The 22533-nt window shown below is 34.7% G+C and overlaps 4 protein-coding genes across 8 annotated transcripts; 3 read left to right on the top strand and 1 right to left on the bottom strand.

Annotated features, from left to right (window-relative positions):
- Positions 1-119: 119 nt before the first annotated feature.
- Positions 120-7641, top strand: ABCB7 (ATP binding cassette subfamily B member 7). Of its 3 annotated transcripts, none has more exons than XM_046636992.2 (12): positions 120-200; positions 380-613; positions 3389-3640; positions 3819-4026; positions 4125-4291; positions 4391-4669; positions 4861-5035; positions 5177-5334; positions 5439-5602; positions 5757-5886; positions 6058-6333; positions 6464-7641. In XM_046636992.2, exons 2-12 carry the CDS (start codon positions 440-442, stop codon positions 6692-6694), a joined length of 2214 nt encoding a protein of 737 aa, XP_046492948.1. In that variant the 5' UTR covers positions 120-200; positions 380-439; the 3' UTR covers positions 6695-7641. The 3 variants fall into 3 exon arrangements, with proteins under 3 accessions (XP_046492948.1, XP_046492943.1, XP_046492954.1); XM_046636987.1 differs by having other exon boundaries at positions 162-310; XM_046636998.1 differs by lacking the exon at positions 120-200 and adding an exon at positions 217-234.
- Positions 7642-7763: 122 nt separating this feature from the next.
- Positions 7764-13353, top strand: LOC124224776 (lebercilin). Of its 2 annotated transcripts, XM_046636978.2 has the most exons (9): positions 7764-8117; positions 8442-8551; positions 9184-9341; positions 9439-9657; positions 9734-9853; positions 10048-10286; positions 10515-10590; positions 10681-11180; positions 11273-13353. In XM_046636978.2, exons 1-9 carry the CDS (start codon positions 8056-8058, stop codon positions 12807-12809), a joined length of 3021 nt encoding a protein of 1006 aa, XP_046492934.1. In that variant the 5' UTR covers positions 7764-8055; the 3' UTR covers positions 12810-13353. The 2 variants fall into 2 exon arrangements, with proteins under 2 accessions (XP_046492934.1, XP_046492936.1); XM_046636980.2 differs by lacking the exon at positions 8442-8551.
- A 792-nt stretch (positions 13354-14145) lies between these two features.
- On the top strand, positions 14146-16408 carry LOC124224807 (uncharacterized). Of its 2 annotated transcripts, none has more exons than XM_069133095.1 (2): positions 14146-14309; positions 14533-16408. In XM_069133095.1, exon 2 carries the CDS (start codon positions 14569-14571, stop codon positions 15661-15663), a length of 1095 nt encoding a protein of 364 aa, XP_068989196.1. In that variant the 5' UTR covers positions 14146-14309; positions 14533-14568; the 3' UTR covers positions 15664-16408. The 2 variants fall into 2 exon arrangements, with proteins under 2 accessions (XP_068989196.1, XP_046492970.1); XM_046637014.2 differs by having other exon boundaries at positions 14150-14378; positions 14557-16408.
- Pdss2 (Decaprenyl diphosphate synthase subunit 2) lies at positions 15370-19265 on the bottom strand. Its single transcript, XM_046637003.2, has 6 exons — positions 18557-19265; positions 17688-17816; positions 17403-17604; positions 17040-17306; positions 16661-16816; positions 15370-16570 (listed from the first exon to the last, which is right to left on the bottom strand). Exons 1-6 carry the CDS (start codon positions 18868-18870, stop codon positions 16415-16417), a joined length of 1224 nt encoding a protein of 407 aa, XP_046492959.1. The 5' UTR covers positions 18871-19265; the 3' UTR covers positions 15370-16414.
- Between the last annotated feature and the right edge of the window lie 3268 nt (positions 19266-22533).

Raw genomic sequence — 22533 nt, 5'->3', positions numbered from 1 at the left:
ATATTTTACCTATATCAACATAGGCATAATGTAAGATAATAAAGGAGTGTTCATGCGCAGCCCATGTGCGCAGCTATCTCTAAGAACCAATCGCGTGCCCGGACCATATGAAAGGTCATCTTGTATTTTCGTGAAACGTGCTCTCATACAATAATCATAGAAATGCCGGAAATTACTCAGTTTCGGAATTTCATCTGCTGGTATACGTTTTTCTTTTCAACCATCTGAAGAAATGTACCAAACGAACTTATACGAGTTTCTAGATATTAAGAATTGACAACTAATTTTGGGCAGCCCAAGTTACAATACCGTACGGATTAGAAGTTAGACTATCTGACTAATTTTTATAGTCAATGTTTTAGGAATACTGTCATTTTAGCTTCACATTCAGTCTCGAGAATTGAGACGGGGGAAAAGGATTGGGCATCGCGCGGCGAGGATGTTGGGCTTTGCTTTATGGAATCGTCTTCTAAGATCCGGGCTAAATGACAGAGAACTTTGGATAAAAACTGTCACATTTTCGTCCTGTGCCGCGAAACGTGTCGTTTTGTACAGAGGTTCGACACAGAGTTATCATCTTCGTGGGTCACCTATTACAGTAATTGGACTAAGGGTAATATTTATAGGACTCTAGTTGATTTTTGTGCCTATAAAATTTTCATTACGATGAATTAATTTTTAATTTACACCCCATTTATACCCTGGCTGCCTGCCTCGCTTTTGTATAAATTAATAATCTTTTAATTACAAAGTGGTAGAAGAAATGTTTCTGAACATGTAAATGTTTTATCAAATAAAAAACAGGGAATCTAGACTAATTAATGAATATTCTGTTAGACAATATGCAAATCTGTTCACTACGTATCTATAAAAAAAAAATTGACAGGGAATAACGAAGAATAAGAAATAATTTCAAATGTAATTTAAATAAATAATTTCAAGTTAAATATGTTAGTAACCTGCCCACGAGTTTTTGAGTAACAGATTGGTTTTCACTGGCTAAGAAGAGCATTTTCATTTCAACAATTATGAAAGATTTTTCATGTACTCACATGGCATGATTGATACATCTTAAGGCAATATGTATTGCTAACAAATTTTCAATTAGCATTGGCAAGATAATTTGGTCATATAATTACATAACCAGCAGTATGTGAGCGTTAAAATTTGCATACAGAAATCGTAGTCAATGTGCTGAAACATAATTTTCATCAATATTTTGATTTACTGGTAAAATGATTAAAAAATGATGCAACTGAATTACATTTATAAGAAAAAAATCATGATTCTTTATCCAATAAATGTTATCTAGTATTTATCATTATCTCAAGATTTTTCGTAACAATCTCGCAGTTTCATGATTGAAGTTTGTGGCGGTAATGTAACAAATATTAGTACATCTATGTACGAATTTTGATTCGTACATGAAATTTGTAACAAAAGGATTTAAATTTGTCATCTGAGTAAGAATTCGTTTTCAATTGCAGTAACTGAATTTCTTTTCATATTTTGTTCTGTTAACGTTACAAACTTCAACCGCGGAATGTTGACAGTTTTTTTTTTATATCCATCAAATTGTTTTGTTCCTTCTGCAGATATAAATAACCACCTGAATAAATGGGTCGCACATTGAGAAGTCGCCGTGCAAAAAGGAAATATTCTTCGTTTCAATCAGAACTCCAAGATGCTATTGTACTCGATCGTTTGTTAGTCTGGATGCGGTCCAAGAACTGGTCCCCAACCTGTAGTTTAACTTGTTATTACTTCCCTGAAACAGGGCGGGGTTTAAAGGCACTGGAAAAAGTCAAACAGAATGAGATAATAGTAAAAATACCTAAACATTTATTGATTACAACAAACACTATTTCGCAGAGTTCTATTCAGCATATATTATCCAATCCCAAAGTATCTGATGCTCAAAGTGTGTTAGCTGCATTTTTGGTTTATGAAATGCATCTAGCGGGTGAATCTGAGTGGAAACCGTATTTAGATTCCCTCCCTAAAACATTCACCAATCCATATTTTTGCACCAATAGAGAGAAAAAACAATTGCCCAACTTTGTACTAGAAACGCTGAATCTACAAGCAGCTGAAATTAAAAGCACTTACTTAGCTCTAATTGCTGCGATTAGAGATGTTCGTACCCAATGCAATGACAATGGTTTATTATCTGGAAACATGGAGAAGTGTCGGCACTGTTATGTGAATTATGAAAATATCCTTACTTTTCCCAAGTACCAGTGGGCATACTTCGTTGTAAATACAAGAGCAGTTTACATAGATTTTGAAGAAGCGCATAGCAGATTTAGGAATAATAATTTGGCATTAGCACCTTTTCTGGATTTATTTAATCACAGTTTTGATGCTTCTGTTAATACTGGTCTCACGAAGAATCAAAACCAAGCAGAGTGTTATCAAATTACTACATTGAAGTCCTTTGATCATGATTCCCAAGTGTTTATAAATTATGGTTCTCATGATAATACAAAACTATATGTTGATTACGGATTCTTCATACTTGATAATCCACTGGATGAAATAATTTTTAACATATCAGACATTGATAGCTGTATCAATTTGTCTGAAGTTCAGAACAACTTTTTAATAACTTATGGATTTGATAAAAAGATGGGCTTTAATTCAACTGGACTTAATTATAATGGAAAAATGGCACTGTTTATTGCTGTCACTAAATTTGGGTGGAAAGATTGGTTGATGAAAATATTTGGAGGAGATCTGCATGACGATGAGTTAACAGAAATTTATTTGATTGGGAAAAAAATATTAATACAGAAGAAAGAAGGTCTTCTAAATCACCTTAGTGAAATGAAAAAATTCCAGGAAACAAGTGCTAGCTTCAAAATTGCTTTAGGACTTGTAGAAGCACAGATCCGAGTATTAGAATATTCATTACAAAAGTTGATTATAAATTAAATTGCCTGAAAAATGATGTTTGAGTAATGTTTCTATGTTGTTACATAAAATATTCATACACAGCTATACTTTTACACATGTATTATTATTTTTTTGCCTGTATATATGATGTAGAATAAAATAAGTATTTGAAGAATAAAATGAGTTACAACTAAAAAGAGCTTGTCCAATTTTGAGCCAATGATGCAATTTCAACCAAATTTGTGCAAAGGTTGACAAAAATCTCGAGGTGCACTACGAGGTCAGCCTGATTTTAGGGTCAAATAATATCAGAGTTTTTTACATTAAAGCTGACTTCAAATTACTATCAAAATCGTATCAATCCATACACCTTCAGTTGAATTTTATCTGCAACATTTGTATTCTGTACAGAGAAAAAAGGGAAAAAATTATAGAAAACTAAAAAGTGGAAGACGAATTGATGTAAGTATTCATTCTTTTTTGTTAATTTCAGTACTGTAGTGGCAATGTCATCGACCGAGCGCAAAAGAAGAAAAATGTACCACAATCAAAACCTGTGGTCACACCGGTTAAAATTTCATCGGTAGTAACCGGTGTAACTGGTGGTAAACCAGGTCAACAAAAGCGAAACTGTTTCCACCCTGGAGTGTCGAGTATGAGTAGAGACGCTATCAACTTTGGAGATCGGCCTCCAGTCACAAGCCAAGACATGATTAAGGGAATGCTCAGTTATATTTGGCCAAAGGTATATGAAACTTCAACTATACCAATGAAACAATCCAAAATCTCAGATATCCACCAATCTACTATGATAATTGTCAATTAATTACTGCTGAAAGCGATATTTACACAACAGCAAATTGGTAATTACTGGTAACTTACTATTAGTTTGTATACTCTGTAGCAATTATTTTTGTATTTAGGATGATCCAGCGATAAGGCGAAGAGTTCAATTAGCACTAGGTCTTCTAGTTGGTGCAAAAGTTTTGAACGTCACCGTACCATTTATATTCAAATATGCTATTGACACATTGAATACTCAAATGGTAGCGGTTGGTGGCGAACCTGTACTAAGCATGGCTACAGCTCCCGAAACGGTGGCTACCGTAGGAACGTCCCTACTCATTGGCTGTAAAGATCACTCAAATAGAATATGATTAAGAAAACCAAATTTTAATCCAGCTTTTAAGATGTCTCCTTTGTCCGTTTGACGAAATATTTTTATACAGATGGAATAGCGCGTGCTGGTGCAGCTGGAATAAATGAACTGCGAAATGCAGTATTTGCCAAGGTGGCGCAGCATTCGATACGTAAAATAGCTAAGAACGTATTTCTCCATTTGCATAACATGGATTTGGCATTTCACTTGGGCAGACAAACGGGCGCCCTTTCCAAGGTAACATGCTAATTTTAGTCCTCAGACTCGTAAGCTATGGCCGGATTGATAAGATCGAAATTAACTTTTGTTCAAATGTTACTAATGTGTGAAATATAGACAATAGACCGAGGCAGTCGAGGTATAAATTTCGTGCTGACTGCCATGGTGTTCAACGTTGTCCCAACGATATTTGAACTTGCACTAGTGAGTACCATTCTGGGCGTTAAATGCGGGCCCGAGTTTGCTGCCGTTGCTCTGGGGTGCGTAGGAATTTATACAGCTTACACCCTGAGCGTGACACAATGGAGGACAAAGTTTCGGGTGTACATGAATCAAGCTGAAAACGAAGCTGGCAATAAAGCAATTGATTCCCTCATCAATTATGAAACAGTGAAAGTGAGTTGATAGAAATCATGTCCTTATAATGTTACTCGGAAATAATTGCACTTTTAATACTCAGTTGCATGGTCTGACACATTGTACAGAATTCATCATCCGAAGTTGAAACTTTAGTTTTGTGTCTAGAAATCGCAGTTATTCATTTCTGGTAGAACTTGTTCCGTATTGTGAAATTGTGAATTTTTCAGTATTTCAATAACGAACAGTACGAAGCCGACAGATACAATCAATCATTGAAAAAATATGAAGCAGCCTCTTTAAAAACTAGTACCAGTTTAGCAATGTTAAATTTTGGACAGCATGCCATATTTAGTGGTGCCTTGAGCTTGATAATGGTTTTGACCGCTAAAAACATAGTCAATGGTAAGCATTTTCAATACTAGTTGAGATAAAAATAACGCAACTGTTGAAGAAAGATACTCTTCCTACAGTTCATGATGAATAGTTTGCAACTGATTTAACTTGGTACAGTCTATATTCACTCTGTTCTATATATTTACATAGGAACAATGACCGTTGGTGATTTAGTGATGGTCAACGCATTACTATTTCAATTATCAGTTCCACTAGGATTTCTTGGCTCGGTATATCGAGAAGTCAGGCAGGCGCTTATAGATATGCAAACCATGTTCACATTAATGATGATGGACAGTTCAATCAAGGTATAAAAATATTGCTAAATAACTCATGATTTATGATACGCATTCTGAATTACAGTCAAAAAAGCTACAGGTGTAGACTTACTGTTTGAATTTAATTTTAACAGAATAAGGAAAAGACCATACCTTTTCTTGTTACGCCGAGTACTTCAGAAATCACTTTCAAAAATGTGAACTTCCAATATATTGAAGGAAAACCAATCTTTCAAGATCTGAATTTCACTATTCCAAGTGGTAAAAAAGTTGCTATAGTTGGTGGCTCAGGTTCAGGGTAAGATTGCCATGTGTTTGTAGAAAATGTTTATTTCAATATGATCAGCAATATTTTAAAGATGATTCCATTTTAAAGTTTTCATTCATCATCATAATTCTCTTGATCTTATGACATGTTTCACCGCAATGACTACCGCCTTTTGTGTGTTTAGAAAGTCATCTATTGTTAGATTACTCTATCGGTTCTTTGAACCACAGGAAGGTGACATATACATAAATGGCCAAAATATTCGCGATGTCAATATGGATGATCTTAGAAAATCAATAGCTATTGTACCACAGGTAAAATATAAAAAATACTAAAAGATTACCAAACTATTTATAATTCATGTTTAATAATCTCTGGAACCGTAAAGTTTACCATGTAAATAGGATTGATCCCAACTTAACTCAAAAAATTTACAAACGTTAGCAGACGTATCAGACCTACTCAGTCATTTTTTATTTTTTTAGGATTCTGTGCTCTTTCATGATACGATATTTTACAATTTACATTATGGAAATCTCAGTAGCACTGAAGAAGATGTATATAAGGCAACAGAAATGGCCAATTTGCATGCATCTATTTTGAAATGGCCCAAAGGCTATCAGACTCAAGTCGGAGAACGTGGATTAAAATTAAGTGGAGGTGAGAAACAAAGAGTCGCGATAGCTAGGGCAATATTGAAAAACAGCCCCATCTTGGTATTCGACGAAGCTACGTCTTCTCTAGACTCAATAACGGAACATGTAAGCATTTAAATTCATATCATTAGTTTCATATATAACAAGTACGTTTCTTCGATATATTCTTTGAAAAAAAAATTGTAATAGTACTTAATTTTTAGATGTTTCTTATATTTCCTCATGTTTTCCATAGAATATTTTGGAGGCTTTAAGGCGTGCAACGGTAGGACGTACATCAATAGTGATCGCGCATCGTTTGTCAACTGTTATGGATGCCGATGAGATTTTAGTCCTGGATGGTGGAAAATTAGTCGAGCAAGGAACACATAGCGAATTAATTGCCAAACCAAATTCCTTGTACAATAGGCTTTGGGAAGCTCAGCACATGGGCATGACTAAAAAAAAAGTTGACGCTAACAATTAAGCTCACTGAGTGCATGAATTGAGTATCACAGTAGTTATCTACATTTTAAAAATTATTCTGGCAATATTACAGTTTTTGCCTAGTCGGCTCATTTGCAAGCTTTGCAGCTATAAAAGGTGCATTTTCCGTTTTTGCTTACCAATGACAATTGTTGATGCTCGCCATTACACAGATTATTGACTATTTGATTCTTATAGAACTGCACATAGTTGCAAACTTTACAAATAAGCCCACTGATGTTGCAAAGATACGCCTTTTCCAATGTTTATTAACACTGATTCAATACTGTAGATTTCTTACAAACTCTGTACTCAGATCGATGTGGAATAAGGTCTTATCAGTGTTACGACTGACCTCACTCTGGCACTAGGACTGAGATAATACACAGTTATCCTATAAGAGTGTTCCTATAAGAGTATTGTAAATATTTTCTCCACACGTTGTTGTCCTCTAATGAATATACATGTATAGTTGATAAAAATGTAAATAGAGTTGTACAGAAATTCAAAGTATAAATTACTTTAAAAAGAGTTAGACTGTATCATACTACCAAATGTTTTGGGATGTTTTTGGCAATTTGATAATTTAAACGTAGATTATTTAACAATGTAGAAGTATATTTTTTATAAAATAGATGGCTATCAATATTGACGAATCCCTCGAACATACCGTCAATCACTGTAATATTTGAACACCTTACACTACTTTTCCTTAATATAATTGATAATAAGAATCCGCGGTATACAATCCAAAACTTTCAGTTTATCTTTTACATGCAGTTCTCCACTAAACTTCTTAATTATGTAGGTAATTATTTCTCTAAGTTTTATTATTGTTATGTTACTGTTGTGCTACAGTATACATTTTATAGCTAATAAGATTTCATTCTGGGTTGTTATGTACCATAGAATTCAAAGTAATACCAAATAAAAAAACTTGTTACATCATTCTTGTTCAAAATATTTTACCAAAAGATCAAATAAAAAATCACTTTGCAATTATGTAACCAAGTAAACTAATTTTTATTCTTTTGTAGGATAATTCTCTGAACTACTATTCAAACAATCTTATATTATTCAGTAGATCTGGTGTTCCATTGTATTATCAGGTAATAATTTTTCAGTTTAATTTTCAAAAACTACGAACGTTTTACACAGAAAAATACCTTGTGAAAATCAATCATTGGTCAATATATAATGCATATGGCGTGTTACTATGGTAACTATTTAAAAACAATCATGGATGCCAATCAACCAGCAATGTGTTTCTGTCAATTGCATGTAATCCAAAAAATATAATGTCCGGAAATATGCTTGCAATGTAGAAATCTAATAACCAATTCTAGTAGTGCTTGTCGCAAAATGCAAACCGAAGTGCCAGCACTACCTGTAGTATGCTCAGATGAGTGTAAGCAGCTCACTAGGTAAACACGTATCCATTAGGTGCAATTTTTAATTTATAATTATTAATTTCTGACAGTATATTTTAATTATTGTTTACTACATTTATACTTTCTGATTCCACCTATTTTCCTTTTTCTTATTTATTTCTCCGCGCTTAACTGCTAAACGTTATTTGGCTTCCACCATGTGATGTTACTTACTCATATCTAGTGATTCAATACATGCTCATAGTGTAATGTGATCTAATTAACATTAGACCGCGGACATAAAAAATCATTATTATATATCGTAATCAAAGTTTGTTTATCTGCTGAAGGTATATCATGGGAATTGAAATTTTTTAGGAAAATTGGCGACGAACCAAGCATTACAGCAGCTTCAATAAAAAGTCAATCGGCATGCAAAAGTGCTGCTATTCTTTTAGCCAAACGAAAGCAGTTACATCCTTTACTCGGTTCGTATGTGTGAAAAAATATTGTATTGTTAGGCATGTAAATGAATGACAAAAAAAAGTAAAGATCAAAGTTGAAGAATTGTAGGAACAATTTTATTAAATCAAGGTTTTTCAGATAACTTGCGCACTTCTCACAACAGTAAATCAATTTTCATCGACTCGTAAAATAAAATAAGACAATAGTCATGCTTGTCAGTTTTCACATCAATTGAGCTTTCGCATACCATCAAAATCAATAACAGAAGGTACTTCAATTTGAATGCAACAAGTACTTTTGCTTCAATGTGATTCATTTTCATCTAAAATATAAGGCAATTATTTTGACAAATTACCTCGTCGGAGCTTTCCAGCTTTTTTATTACAAGTACTATTTTGTTTTCATTACCGTTACCATCGTTTGTATTTGTGAATTGAATTTTTCCGATTGCCGTAAATGAAAATGTAAGTAATTCTCCATAAAATGTAATAAACGACAGCATATTACCTATGCAATTGCTGTAGACTTTGAAAGATACAAAATCGCAAATGTAAGATGTTCACAGGTCTTTCAATTGCACTTTAAAACAGTAGTTCACTAATTCCAGTAAACATGCTTGATAATGTGCACTACAATATGAAACATATATCAACAGGCGGACCGTATTACAAAAACAGCGCACGGGTATTTACCCTCACTGAGCCTACAAAGTCTTTGGCGAGAAATCCTGTGGGGCAAAGAGTGCTCTCAGCAAAAATGTTGCGTGTGAAACAACTGCAAAATCAATTAACCGATGCACATTACCACTTGAACGTATGTCAAACGGTTCTTCTTTACCAATGATTGCATGTAGTATGTGCAAAAAGCACGATCTCAGTTTGAACTTAATTGAATAATATTCATTTTATAGGAATTGGCCAATGAAAACAGGCTCTTGAAAGCACTGCAGAAACGACAAGACTCGGCACTACGACGTTACGAAGGAACCAACGCTGAGTTACCACGTATCATTAATTCACACCATGAAGAGCTTAGGGTTCTTCAAACAAAGTATAAGAAACTTAAAGCTCAACATAAAGACACTTGTGATTTGTTAAAGGAGAAAGAAAACGAGCTACATAATCTTCAGGTATTTGTTTGAATGGGACAGCAACAATTTTTATCGACATATTATCAATCCCTGATCATCCTCAACATTTATATAGGCGCAAAATAAACATCTTTTGCAATTGAGCAAGGATCGCAGTCTCGGTGAAAGAGAAAAACTGCAAGGCCAAGTCTCAGATTTGAATCATAGAATCAAACGACAGAATGAAACCATTCAGGTATTTAATATCTTCAAATTTTAACCAGTTTTTATGCTCATGATTAGTATATTTAGAACGCGAACTTGTAACGATTGAAAATAAAGTCATAATCGAAAAAATTCTTGTCATGATATTTAGATGCTTAAAATCTTGGTCGTGTCAGATTTCATTCAGTTAATTATCAACCAACTGATTATTTTTCCCCCCAACAGATGTTGCACAGAAAATTGGCACTTGAGAGTAAAAGTTTGAAACATCAGTTGAATGCTGAAATAGCTAAAAATAAAATAGCACAGAGGCATTTGAATAAAACTATGGAGAAACTGAAATGCTTAGAAGATTTATTAGATAACAGAGAAAAGAAGTTGTACTATAGTGGCCAGTTACCGGTCTTCAACAAACGTAAAAATATGACTAGTCAATCGCTTACGAATTTAGCAGGTGACGGAAGGTGAGATATAATGAAACTAGCAGACTAGAAATAGAAAAGAACAAGGAATGTATATACATTAATCCTTCAAATACATGTTATTCTTTGCATGAAAGAATAGTGTTCAACAATTTTGAAGCGAATGATAAAATCTGTAGAAAGTTCTTAATCATATGTTACTTTGAAATTTCACGATACTTTTTCTGTGATACAAGTATTTGTAATAATGGTATTGACTATTTATTACAGCAATGCCACAGAACTTAGAAAAACTGTTATCAGAAATAGAAATATTCAAGATCATGAAATGACAGATAAAACTTTGGTAAGAATCAACATCTTCAACTTCATTAAAGTAATGATAGATATTTTGAAACTGAACAAAAAATTTACGAAAATGTTTACACATTTGCAGTCAACACTAGAAGAGTGTGAAACAGATGTGAATGCAAAAATAAGTGAAACTGTCCCAAACTTGACAGTGGATGCTTCATCGGTAGCTCCGAAAACAGAGACAATGGCCAGCTTGGATCAAGTCCGTAAATTCAGACTGCAAAGATCTCCTTTAACACAGAAATTGAGCGCTCGAGATAAATTAAGAGAAAGATTGAATGAAACGGAATTTGAAGAAAGTGAACATACCGAAAATTCCCTTGATCCTGAACGTTTCCAGAATTTATACGCTAGCTCAAATCAGCAAGATGTCAGTGGGTATGGATCAGAATTATTGAATCTCAAACAGGATCTGGCAAAGCGAAACAAAGGCGGTGCCTACAAATTACCGAGAGAACTTAGAAAAGAATTTGGCTATTCGACTAACGAAAGTGAATCCGAAGATGAAACTATTCACCATACAGAGCAAAACCAACAAAATGAAGTCGACCCGACTATAGCTTCCAAAGAATTACATGCAAGGTATGTGTTATTACAGATATATTGCCTCATAACGGTTTCAATTTTTTAATTTACATATCCTGATTATCTTCAAGTATCGATAACTTTTCCAGACTGGTAAAAAAAATTTCAACCAATATCGATGGTAAAACATTGAGTCAAGAAAAAGAAAGTAGAAAAGCATTTACCGAAGAAGAATTGGAGAGGTTCGTTAATGAGAAGCTCAAGTTTAAACGAGAATCCATTATGCAAGAATTGTCAAAGAAAAGTTTCAGTAAAGCTGAGTGCAAAGCTGAAATGCGGCAGCTCAGGGCAGCTGCTGGAATATCGGAAAGTGATTCTGAAACTGACAGTGGATCTGAATCAAATAAAGAACAAGACAAATATGGTTTTGTTCTTAAGAACGCACCGGAGGATTCCGAAAGTGAAAATCTTCATCATCTGAACGAAGAGTTTTTTAAATTTGATGTTAATAATCAATCTGATTCAGGTTCGGAAACAGAGAAACATGCAAAACAAACCAAGTCGAAGGTACCCAAAAGTTTGGATGTCAAACGTAGGATTTCCAGAAGCCCAATTCTTTCGACTAATACCAATGAAGGTGTACATTCAAAATCACCGGACAATACATATGAAGGTGGGAAGCAACATTTAATGGATATAACCAAGTCTTGGAGTGAATTACAGGAAAAGATTATGAGGGAGCGTGAAACATCCGAAAAGCAAATTCTGGCTTTGGAGAGTGAATTGGAAGATGGTGTGATATTAGAACAAAAAGTTGTACAAAGAGTTGACGACGATGAGGTAAAAAAATTGTTAAATAATAAAAAGCTTTCTTTACCTCTGAGCAGCAGAGATAATTTGAAAGAAAACATTGAACAGAAATTACATGAAATTGATAACAAAGAAGGTAAGAAGTTCACACAACCACGAAGAAACTCGATTTCTCTGGGAAGTATGAACCTAGGAATAGAGGCGCTTGGAACTGCAGCAAATAAAGATCGCAGGTCATCCAGTAGACTTGAAACTGAGGAATCACAAGCAAGTGAATGTAAGTTAGATGAAAAAACTCTTGAAAAAAATAAAACTTTAATGGAAAAGGATCTGCTTGCATCATACCCAGGTGTTGGGAGCAAGTTTACATCAAGCATTGAGAACGATTTGGGTGATATAGATGCCACACAAGCTGCACTTCAAAGTATGGTACTAGAAACCAAGAAACAAATAAATGAAAGTCTAAAATTGCAGTCAAAGCCAAACGGTATAATGAAAATGGATAATTTGAAAAAGATGTCTAACCATACAGAGCAAGAAATAGATCTCGCTAAAAAGAGTAAAACCTTGGATAAAACTGTTCAGAAGAAGACTCCTGCATACAAGGAAGAAATGTCTGCAGAGGCAAAAATGATAAGTTACAACAAAGAAAAGTTACTAGCTGCGATGAAAGCTATCGATAACAATGAAAATGTCGAGTTTCTGGATTTGCAAAAGTCCCAACGTGGTATCGGAAGCAGCAGATCGCAAATAACCGAAAACCTGTATCGTGGCGTACCAACTCATACCAAGAAAAAAGATGATCTTATAAAAGAATTATTTGGAGATGCCAAAGGTGACACAAAATCTCGAAATGGATGTACAAAGATGCACTAAACGAAATTATAACTGTGCAGTGGTTTGCACACGTAGGAACTGAATTGCTAGTTGCACCAAGGGTTGTAGGAGCAATATAATACATGAGTATTTGGAGATAAACATATGCTGACTGACAAAAGATTGAAAGCAGTCATTACAAGAGGAGCAGTTATTCAATTGGGACGGCATACCTTTGAAGATTCAAAATATACGAGTCATATAATCCGAAGACAATCCGTATTGTCAACTCTTGTAGGGTTTTATGAATATTATATTAATATTCAAACCAATAGAATACTTGAATATTTATTAATTTTTTAGCTAAACTATACGTTAAAAAAATTATATTTGTACAAAAATGTATGTTTTCTATCAGTGTACAAAGTGTAATGTCAAATATCATATATTATTGCTATAATTCAACTTGTGAAGAAGAATTAAAGCGATTTCTGATACGAATTTATCTTATTGTTGTCCATAAAATACATTATACGTATAATGTATATAAATATATGTACCCAGTATCAAGAGACTCAGTAGACTCGCGCCAAATACGTTTGAAAAATAAAAATACAAAAATTCACGTGCGAGCCTACGCAGTCTTTTTACCCCGAAGCGATGCCTATTCCTCCCTTTTCACTATCAACTGCGACACTCCAGAATTTTATTTAGAACTTGGGTTTGAAGAGCTTTTATTTAAGCTTTCGTTCAATGCAATCGGTCAACGGAGATCTAATCATAGAATTTGTTGTACGTCTAATCTCGTCGATATCGTTAGTTCAATTAAGAATTTTCAACGTCTTCTTCAGCCCACAGGTATATGTGTGTGATCAGGCAGCAATAAGGAAAAGGACAATAATTGGGACTTACAAAACAATAGATGATATTGATCAGTTACGATATGTTTTATTATCTTCCTGCACTCGGTAATCCCCCCCCAAATTTTTTTTCATAAGATAATTTGTGGTATTGAGCGGAGCTCGGATTTTATTTGCTTTAAACCAAAACAATAAAAATGGAACCAACAACACAAACCAATAATACATCTGCCTCAGAAACTGCAAATGTTGAATCAAGAAGAGGATCAAGAGGCAGGGGCAGAGGTACACCCCGGAAAGGGGTAAGTACAGGCCGCTTTTTTTTTTTTTTTGAGGGCCGGTGTTATTAAAAAACAATACATTTGTTTTTAGTAATCTCTATTTTCCATTACTGTCAAAACTTTTCCTTATTAAAAAAGAGACGCCAAAAGCGGGGAACAAATCGATTCACTCTCGGAATTTTATTGTTTCAATTATTTGTTCTCTTCTGGGTTACCCCCACTACAAAAAGGGTGGGTTCAGTAGAAAAAAAGGAAAAGGAAAGAAGGAAAAAATCGACCGGCTCTGGAAATTTTCTTTCTATCATTTGTTTTTTCTCTCCGAAAATACAAAAACAAAAGCCGGGATTGAATTAAAAAAAAAAAAAAAAAAAAGAGTAAACTGCGATCGAACCCGTGGTTGGAGATCTCCCTACTCATCTCTGGTATCACGAAAAGCCGAGCGTTGGAGATCTCCCTACTCATCTCTGCTTTGACCTCCTCGGTGACAAGTGAGTACAACAAAATTCGCATTATAGTATATAACAGACTACTTATCCGAAAAATAACTCTAAAATAAGAAGTATACAGTATACTCAACACCCATCCTTTTGAGAAGAAATAAGAGGTTATGTATGGTTAATACAAACAAACGTCAGAACTAACATCTATTTTTCTCTCCTTTCTTAGCTATCACGCTCTATGAACAGCATGTACCACATGTTCGCAGTGTCCACCGAAGGTTATATTCCACTAGTCGAATGCCAGTATGATATACTACGTACGGCATATAAGGGGTTCGCAAAGTTCATATCAAAGACAATGTTCTCTTGGTATGCTATGCAACACCTATATGCTCGTCAGATAGCTATTAAATCACATCGAGGCGACACAACATTTAAAGAAGATCAATTTCTACGATACGTAAAGAGTGACAACTACTCTATACCAATGGCACTTGACGAATATCTGTGTTCAATAGGGAACATTGACTACGCAACTACTAAATACCAAGTGCATTTCCCTGTCTGGCCAAACAATCATGGACATTTTGGACGAGTGACAGATAAAACTCATTATAAATATGAAACTTCACTGGCACCACGAGTATTATCTCAAGCAATCTTGGAAGATCTAATGTACACGAGGGATCCAACCCGAAGCCGTAATTGGAATCTTCCCGAAAATCTTCGACCTATAGAAGAAAATGCAGGATTGCCGACTAAAAACTTGCTCGGATGGTGCAGGTCTACCACTCTCACTACAGAACAGAGAGAAAGTCTCGAAGGGTTAGGATTAGATGAAGACAACTTCGAAGCTAGTATTCTTCAGTTCCAAATGAATGAGGGACTTTTCGAGCGTATTGCTTATTTTGTAAGAGCTTCAGAGAAGGTGATAAACCTATCGAACCAAATTTCTGAATCCGTTAACGGATCTGTTGCTCCAGCAAGGTGGCAGGAGCGTGACGTAACAAATCCTGAAAATTTTTCCCGTACGACGGCTTACCTAGAACGAGAAGTCTGTCAATGCGGACCAGTTCAGGAAGTCACTAATGAACGTGCTCTGATAATGGCATTGAGAACCAAAAAAGAGCAAATTATTGACAAGCGCTCTTATTCATGTTATGATTTCGGTGAGTACTTAGCTGTACCCGACACATGGCATGACACGAGAAACAAAATCTTTGAATTTGGTAGAGCTGATACATGGAACAATTGTACATATCGTTCTGCCTATAGAGGCAAAGACGATGTTAGGACGTCCTGGATAAGGAAAGGTTTGTTGAAAAACCATTAACCGAGATGACACCACAGTAAAACCGGAATATAAATTATATGATAGGACCAGACCTACCTCAGAAAAGTTAAATCCCACCACTTGGCCGCATGTTTAATTCGGGATTTAACAGACATGTATTTGGCATTAGTATGTTTCTGAATGTTTTGTTGAAGGATGAGGATATTTATGTATGAATAATGTATGTGTGAAATCGTTTTTTTGTATAGAATAATTGAATGTATACATTTCTTTACCAAAGAAGGTATTTTCGTGGTTAATAAATACATTAATGTACAATTGTGCTTGGAGGAAGATTCTTAATTAAACCAGAAATACCTCTTGGAAAAATATAGAGATACAGATAAGTATATAAATCTCAAGAAAAAGTAATAAAAATATAAATTTCTTCATTGGAGTGAACAAGTTGATTGGTTCATTTGTTCTATAAAATATCGCGATTTTGATCTTTATAATACTTCAGTACAATGCATGCGTTTGTTCCACTACCATATATTAATAATAACAATAATAATATAAATGTGTTAATAGAAACGCGATGTAATTGCACCATTCAATTACATTTAATGATACCAATAGTAATACTCACGAAGATTTTTTAGTATTATATACTAAATCCTAAATTTTAACACTCTGTAGTGTATGTATTTCATATCTAATATTATTCAAACTTAACAATGGACGGATCGGAAGAACTGATTTCTGGGCTAACTACATCTCAAGACTCACTGCTCGTTTGATATAATTCTCGTCAAAAATCTCCCATTGCAACAATGATATTTGACAATGCTGTTCTTGCGTCACTTTCTTCAAATACAGCTAATACTTCCATAGCACGCTGCGAGTGCTCTTTTTGTAACTGTTTTGTCAGTTCAACACCAGGTCCTGACACAATAATATCATGTACCTGTAATCCATTTCAACATGATTGAACATCAAACTATTATAAAAAAATAAAAGAGGAAATTCACTGAGTAGAACATATTCCATTCTATACCTTGGTGTAGTCCACGTTCTGAACAGATTCCAGTCCTTTATCAATTTCAGTTAAAATAGTGGGATCATGTTCGATATGAAACATGACTGGTGCAGAGCACAAACTGAATGGTACAGTTTGATCTTTACCAGTGAATGGACCCAAGTCTAAGCAAGCCTGAAATATTTTGTGAAGAAACATATGGTTGTTTTTGCCGGGTAACATGAAACTTTACAGCAAAGAATACTTTGGAGGTGAAGAAGCTGAAAAATTTATCGACTAGAAAGCGCAAGTAGAAACTACTTGATTTGATTACAGACAACGCTTTGGTATGCAACAATAAATGACTCAAATATATTTTAGAGACCTTTGCTTGTTCTAATGAATTCAGCAACATTACCTGCCAGGCAAGTGCTAAATGTTTTCCAAAATTATAGCCTTGCTCCTGTATTTCATCGCTATGACCAGCCAGCTTCAAAGTTCCCTGACAAGACTTTCCGAGCAAAGCACCAGCACTCAGAACATTCCTTAGTGTCCATTCGGTAACTGCATATCCAGTACGGTCTGCAGGTGGTATAGATGGTAACGGATTATTCTGATTATCTCTTCGCCCAACAAATTCAGCTTCTGCTAAATCGCGAACTGCACTTGACATCAGTTCAACAAGCTATAATATCAAAGAATATTATTAAAAACTAAATTGGCAAGGTGTCGACAAATTTCGAACTAGCGATTAACACTGAAGTACACACCGTACACTTACATCTTGATTTCTGAGTGCAGCTAACTCTGCGCAGCTGTTACCCAGAAGATAATCACCACTCAAGAGGGCTATTTTGTTACCGAAAGTCATATCATTCATTTCAGATGCCTCTGGATAAACTCCAGGTTGAATATTTACCAAACCCTTATGAACAAGATGACTCGTCCGTATCATTTCCGTAACCTCAGCTAATGCTCTCTGACTGTAACGTAACATTACAGACTATATGATGAATCTAAATTAAATGTTGCTAGATTGAATATCTTTACACCTCCGATTTCTTACCTATGTAAGACTCCGGCAGCTTTGTCCTCCTCCATATCATCAACACTTAAATGACCAGCTGCTTTCGAAATTAAAAGTACAATGAGGCCCCAAGCCTGCATATTATTGCGGCCATTATATATGAGACTCCTGCAAAATTTTATAGAAAACTAATTTAGCTAAATGTGAAATTTTAAATATCATCAATAACTATTTACTGTCCCGTAGTTATGGTATTAATTAATAAAAAATGCTACAATCAGATGAATAGCACAATACTTAGGGTATAATACGTGTTGCAACTGTATCGAGTGCGAAAAAGATAGATGCAATTTGAGGCAATACATTTTTGAAAAATAGAAACGTTTTCAAAAGATGATATAAATTATGACAACAAATAAGCCGATCATTTTTAACAACTGTTTAAATTGTTTAAATAATTTGAAATGAATATCCATGGAACATTCAATTTACGTTCGAAAAAGAATAGAATCACCCATTTAATATTTCCTCTTGATGAAGAGACCAAAAATGGCCTATTCTTTGGATCTTAAGCTTGAAAACTTGAGAAATAGCACAGTGCATAGCACAAAGTGCAGTTTTAATCGCAGTTATTCTTAAATTAGAAATCATGAGAAGAGAATAACTAATTTAAATATATTGAAATATTAATTTATCAGAATTTGGAGTCCAGGAATACAATGAAAAAGAGACAAGTGATTTTGTCTTATTACCAACCAATTTTATATAAAATTCCTACGATTGAAAATATATTCATAATAGTGTTTCTGTAATTAGTAGCAATTTCATATTGTGCTGCTTAAGTAATCACCTTTACGAAATAAATGGTAATGACTTTGTTCAGACTTATGTAAGTGCTCCGTACTTACTTGGCTGTTTTCAGAAGGGGATGATTAGATCCGACTAACTTTCTTAAATGAAGAGCAACATTGGCAATCTCGTCGCTCAGAAGCCATCTCAAGCTCAAAAATGATGTCGGATATCCGACTATCTTTTCAGCCTCAGATACAGCTCTATTCCAGTCAGGTTTTGGATTAGTCGCAGTTTTGACAGCAAATCTATTTCCCTCAGTTTCATGAAACTGTCTTCCTTGGGTACCGATCACCTTGTATTGATTATATAATATCGACGATACTGCGTTACTTCTTCTCAACAAATTTGCGGTGACATTATTTACAGACATTTTAGTGAAAATAAATATCCTTGTGAACACCAAGGGTAGCAAGAAAATTTCACTCCAGTGTCGGTCGACCGTAGGTTTATTGACTACTAGTTAGTTCTATACTAATGCCTCATCAAAAAAGACTTTCTCTTCTGTCCTGATTTCCAATTGTTGAATTCTAACCTGAATTCCATCGGTATCCGACACAAGTTCACGTATTCATCAGTCGTTTCTTCCTGTTCGTACCCCTTACACGACCAACTAATTATGGAAGGAATGTCCGGAAGTATCACCATACATACTCCGTTCGCGGAGAAAGTCCCTTCGAATGCCTACACGGACAAGTGATGTATTGCCACGAAGTTATTTTGTGCATATTGCCAACGAGGCGGGAGTTGTTTGTTATTTATACACACCCACTGTACGTATGTATATATCGTTGGGGAAAGTCGATTCTGACCCCCTCTTTTGCCGGGTCAAAATTAAGGTTGGCTACACAAGCTCTGACCAATGACAGTGGTTCATCGAGCAGATACAACGTGTGTTATGCAATAGGCGTAAGCTAGACGCTAATGCTGCCAAACTGACTGTCCCAGGTGGTTGTAAAATGTGAATTGCGAATTCGCTTCTTCAGGTGTTAAACTAAATTTCTTTCAAGATTCCTCAGGCAATCGTGATGAACGGAAGGTGTATATTCAACAGATGAGATTATCTTGCTCGAGAATTATCGTAGAAATAATATTTTTTTTCTAGATTTTAATTAGTTTTTTTCAACAATCTGAAAATACCTACGAAATTTGCGGTTTCGATTACATACCCAACCACTATTCCGCTTACCTCAATAGTGCTCTGAAAGGCGCTGTTATGATACGATAATGGGGAAAGTGTGACGTAACAAATTTCAGTTTGTTATCATCAATCATATGTATTTCACATTTCATAAAAATATTATTCGAAGTATCAGTACATTTAATATGATTATTACGCATCATTACCGCAATATATACAACTATTTTCAAAATCGATAGCAAATACATTTATGTGCATAATGTGACGGAACATTTCTTTTGTGATTTTTAATTGAGTCTAAAATCAATTAGTAATATTATAGAATGCAATATTATAGAATGCAGTTATATTAGTTACCTTTCTTTTTATGTATGTTAATATAATAATTTAATATAATAGAAATCAAGCGGGTATACAAATTTGTCATGAAAATTTTTTAATAATTTTCTACATTATGGATTCAAAAGCGCAGACGGGAGTTAATTTCTTACTGTATTCCGTCTTGTACAATGGGTCTTTTAGACGGATCACCCGTATCTCGTAGGTATAAAATTTAAACATAGTTCTTTTTGTTATTTTTAGAAGTCGGTTTTGAATGAGCTTCGTTTTTTTGTTTTTTATCGTTTGTCACGGAAGACGTGCCCATTTAATATATAAATGTCATGTTTTCTTGTAACAACTTCTATCAACTGCGAAAGATCAAGCGAGGGAGAAAGATGTTGGAATTGCCAAAGGTATGTGCATCTTGTTGACTTTGATTAAGAAAAGAAATTTATCTAAAAGAAAAATGTATTTACGCGAAATTCACTCTGACTAAACTAGCGAAATCCGAAAATATTACGACATGCATTACACATTATCTAATCATGAGTTTTATTGACGCGGAGTTAAATTTATGCAAGAATAAAAATGTCATTCAAAAAACTACAATACGTTAGTATTTGACCAGCGAAATTAAGTTCACTTATGCTCGTTTCCACACCACCACAATCAGTAGAGCATCCGGCGCGTTTTTATTTTACGTGGTATCCCCAGTAGGCCTAGTCCACGGAGAATACTTACAAGATCGATCTTACGTTCTTCGAATAATTGCAGATGACTTTTTTTCACATATTGATTGTGGTAAATTGTTTTGCCCAATCAATTTGTACTTGCGTATATTCAGAGTTTATACGAAATTTTTCAGTTCATGTAACCCGCTGACTATTTATTATTGATGAAAGATGACTGTTTTGATTATGGATGAAAGATGGTTGTTTTAATAATGGATGAAAAGTGATTGTTTTTATTTTATATGGGAACGGCGATTGACTTTAGATGTTCGCGCACGGGTGTTTTTTCTTGGGAGGTATGAGATAATCACTTAACTGGAGAACCTGGTGAATACGCAAAACAATCAACAGCTAAACCAAGATAGAAAATACGAAGCGCTGTAAGACGTTGTCATTCAACTATCGAAAGACGATGCAGAAATATTTGAAGAAATGGAAATAAATCGGAGTCAAATAAGCAAAACCGCTAAAATACGACAGAGCTGTATAATTCTACAGTGAAATACAAACCGAACATGACTAAGAGCGACTCGAGAAAAAAAACTCTGACACTGAAACGAAAAGACTGTGAAGCCATTCGAAAAAAAACTACAGCTGAATAAATTTTAGCACACTTTGTGATCATGATGATTCTGAACTACACCACTATAAATATATGTATCATTGAAAACAAGATGACTGACCCTGAACCAGACCTAAACCAAACCCAAGCCTGAAAAATGGAACATTAATTCTTGAGTACAGTCAACAAAACTCAGTTACCTGGAACAGATGAAAAAACAATTAGTGATATATGTCGGGATAGACAAAAATGTACTTAGCTTAGAAGAGTAAAAAAATAATTAACAAAAAGAGACGAATTAATTAGCTGAAACAGACAGAAGATTTGATTAGCTGAAAGAGAAAGAAAGTTTGATTAGCTGTAACAGACAAAAGGTTTGATTAGCTGAAACAGACAAAAAGTTTGATTAGCTGAAAGAGATAGAAAGTTAGATAACCTGAAACAGACAAAAGGTTTGGTTAGCGGAAACAGACGAAGGTATGGTTAACATAATTACATAAGATCATACACTAGCAAAAAATGGGTCGAGTCCAATATGATATTCACTTTAATATTCGTTGCGTCGGTTATTAATTTTATTGACGAATAAAGAACATTCTGAATTTTTTTAATCGACAGCTCTTTCTGCGTTGAGTTATTAAAGTGAATATTTTTTTCCACTGAACGTTCTATGGTTCTAAGTGCATTTGTAAGTTGAGAAATTGGTTTTGTTGCCCTGAAACATAAGATAATACGATCAGTAAAACGAGTATTTCTGTACATTTCAGATATATTTCATAAATACTTACGCCAAAATTCTCCACTATCACTATACACTACAGAGATTTATGTTCCTGCGCATTGAGCGCCGGTTTTCAAATGCCGCGCTTTCTCTCATAACTAAAGGGTATCAAGTCCACGCGCAAAAGGCTGCATGGAACTTGACAACTTTATTATTCGTAAAAAAATTTAACGAAGAGATAAAAGATCAGTATATCGAGAGTGCGTGACTCTTTTATATACTGTTTGTAAAATCGACGGGCAAGAAAACGTGTCTGATTCCCGTTAGTAATTTACGCGCAAAATGCTGCGTCCAATTCTCGTGATTAATCCACGCGCAATAAGGCGCGATAGATTAAACGGTCAAAAAATTTGTAGCATCTGGGACCTGTTCCAAAAATTCTGTAGATACACAATCCACATCTGCATCTTTTTCAATTAGATACATTGCTATGCGGATTGTTGTTCTCAGAATACAAAGCAATATCGGGAGGGAGGTTGGAGGGCATGCATTATTGTGTG

The sequence above is a fragment of the Neodiprion pinetum genome, chromosome 1, assembly GCF_021155775.2.
Source record: "Neodiprion pinetum isolate iyNeoPine1 chromosome 1, iyNeoPine1.2, whole genome shotgun sequence".
In the NCBI taxonomy this organism is placed as follows: domain Eukaryota; kingdom Metazoa; phylum Arthropoda; class Insecta; order Hymenoptera; family Diprionidae; genus Neodiprion; species Neodiprion pinetum.
Note: the sequence above shows the minus strand (reverse complement) of the source record. Positions and strands in the feature narration are given on the sequence as shown.

What these genes read in the sequence shown, in the direction of transcription:
- ABCB7 (XM_046636992.2), top strand. Translation starts at nt 440, where the DNA reads ATGTTGGGCTTTGCTTTATGGAATCGTCTTCTAAGATCCGGGCTAAAT. An exon ending in TGATGGACAGTTCAATCAAG is followed by an intron (nt 5,335 to 5,438) that starts GTATAAAAATAT and finishes TAATTTTAACAG; the next exon opens with AATAAGGAAAAGACCATACC. An exon ending in GTTGGTGGCTCAGGTTCAGG is followed by an intron (nt 5,603 to 5,756) that starts GTAAGATTGCCA and finishes TTGTGTGTTTAG; the next exon opens with AAAGTCATCTATTGTTAGAT.
- LOC124224776 (XM_046636978.2), top strand. Translation starts at nt 8,056, where the DNA reads ATGCAAACCGAAGTGCCAGCACTACCTGTAGTATGCTCAGATGAGTGT. An exon ending in GACAGAATGAAACCATTCAG is followed by an intron (nt 9,854 to 10,047) that starts GTATTTAATATC and finishes TCCCCCCAACAG; the next exon opens with ATGTTGCACAGAAAATTGGC. An exon ending in AAATGACAGATAAAACTTTG is followed by an intron (nt 10,591 to 10,680) that starts GTAAGAATCAAC and finishes ACACATTTGCAG; the next exon opens with TCAACACTAGAAGAGTGTGA.
- LOC124224807 (XM_069133095.1), top strand. Translation starts at nt 14,569, where the DNA reads ATGAACAGCATGTACCACATGTTCGCAGTGTCCACCGAAGGTTATATT.
- Pdss2 (XM_046637003.2), bottom strand. Translation starts at nt 18,870, where the DNA reads ATGTCTGTAAATAATGTCACCGCAAATTTGTTGAGAAGAAGTAACGCA. An exon ending in CTGCACTCAGAAATCAAGAT is followed by an intron (nt 17,307 to 17,402) that starts GTAAGTGTACGG and finishes TTGATATTATAG; the next exon opens with CTTGTTGAACTGATGTCAAG. An exon ending in AGAACGTGGACTACACCAAG is followed by an intron (nt 16,571 to 16,660) that starts GTATAGAATGGA and finishes AATGGATTACAG; the next exon opens with GTACATGATATTATTGTGTC.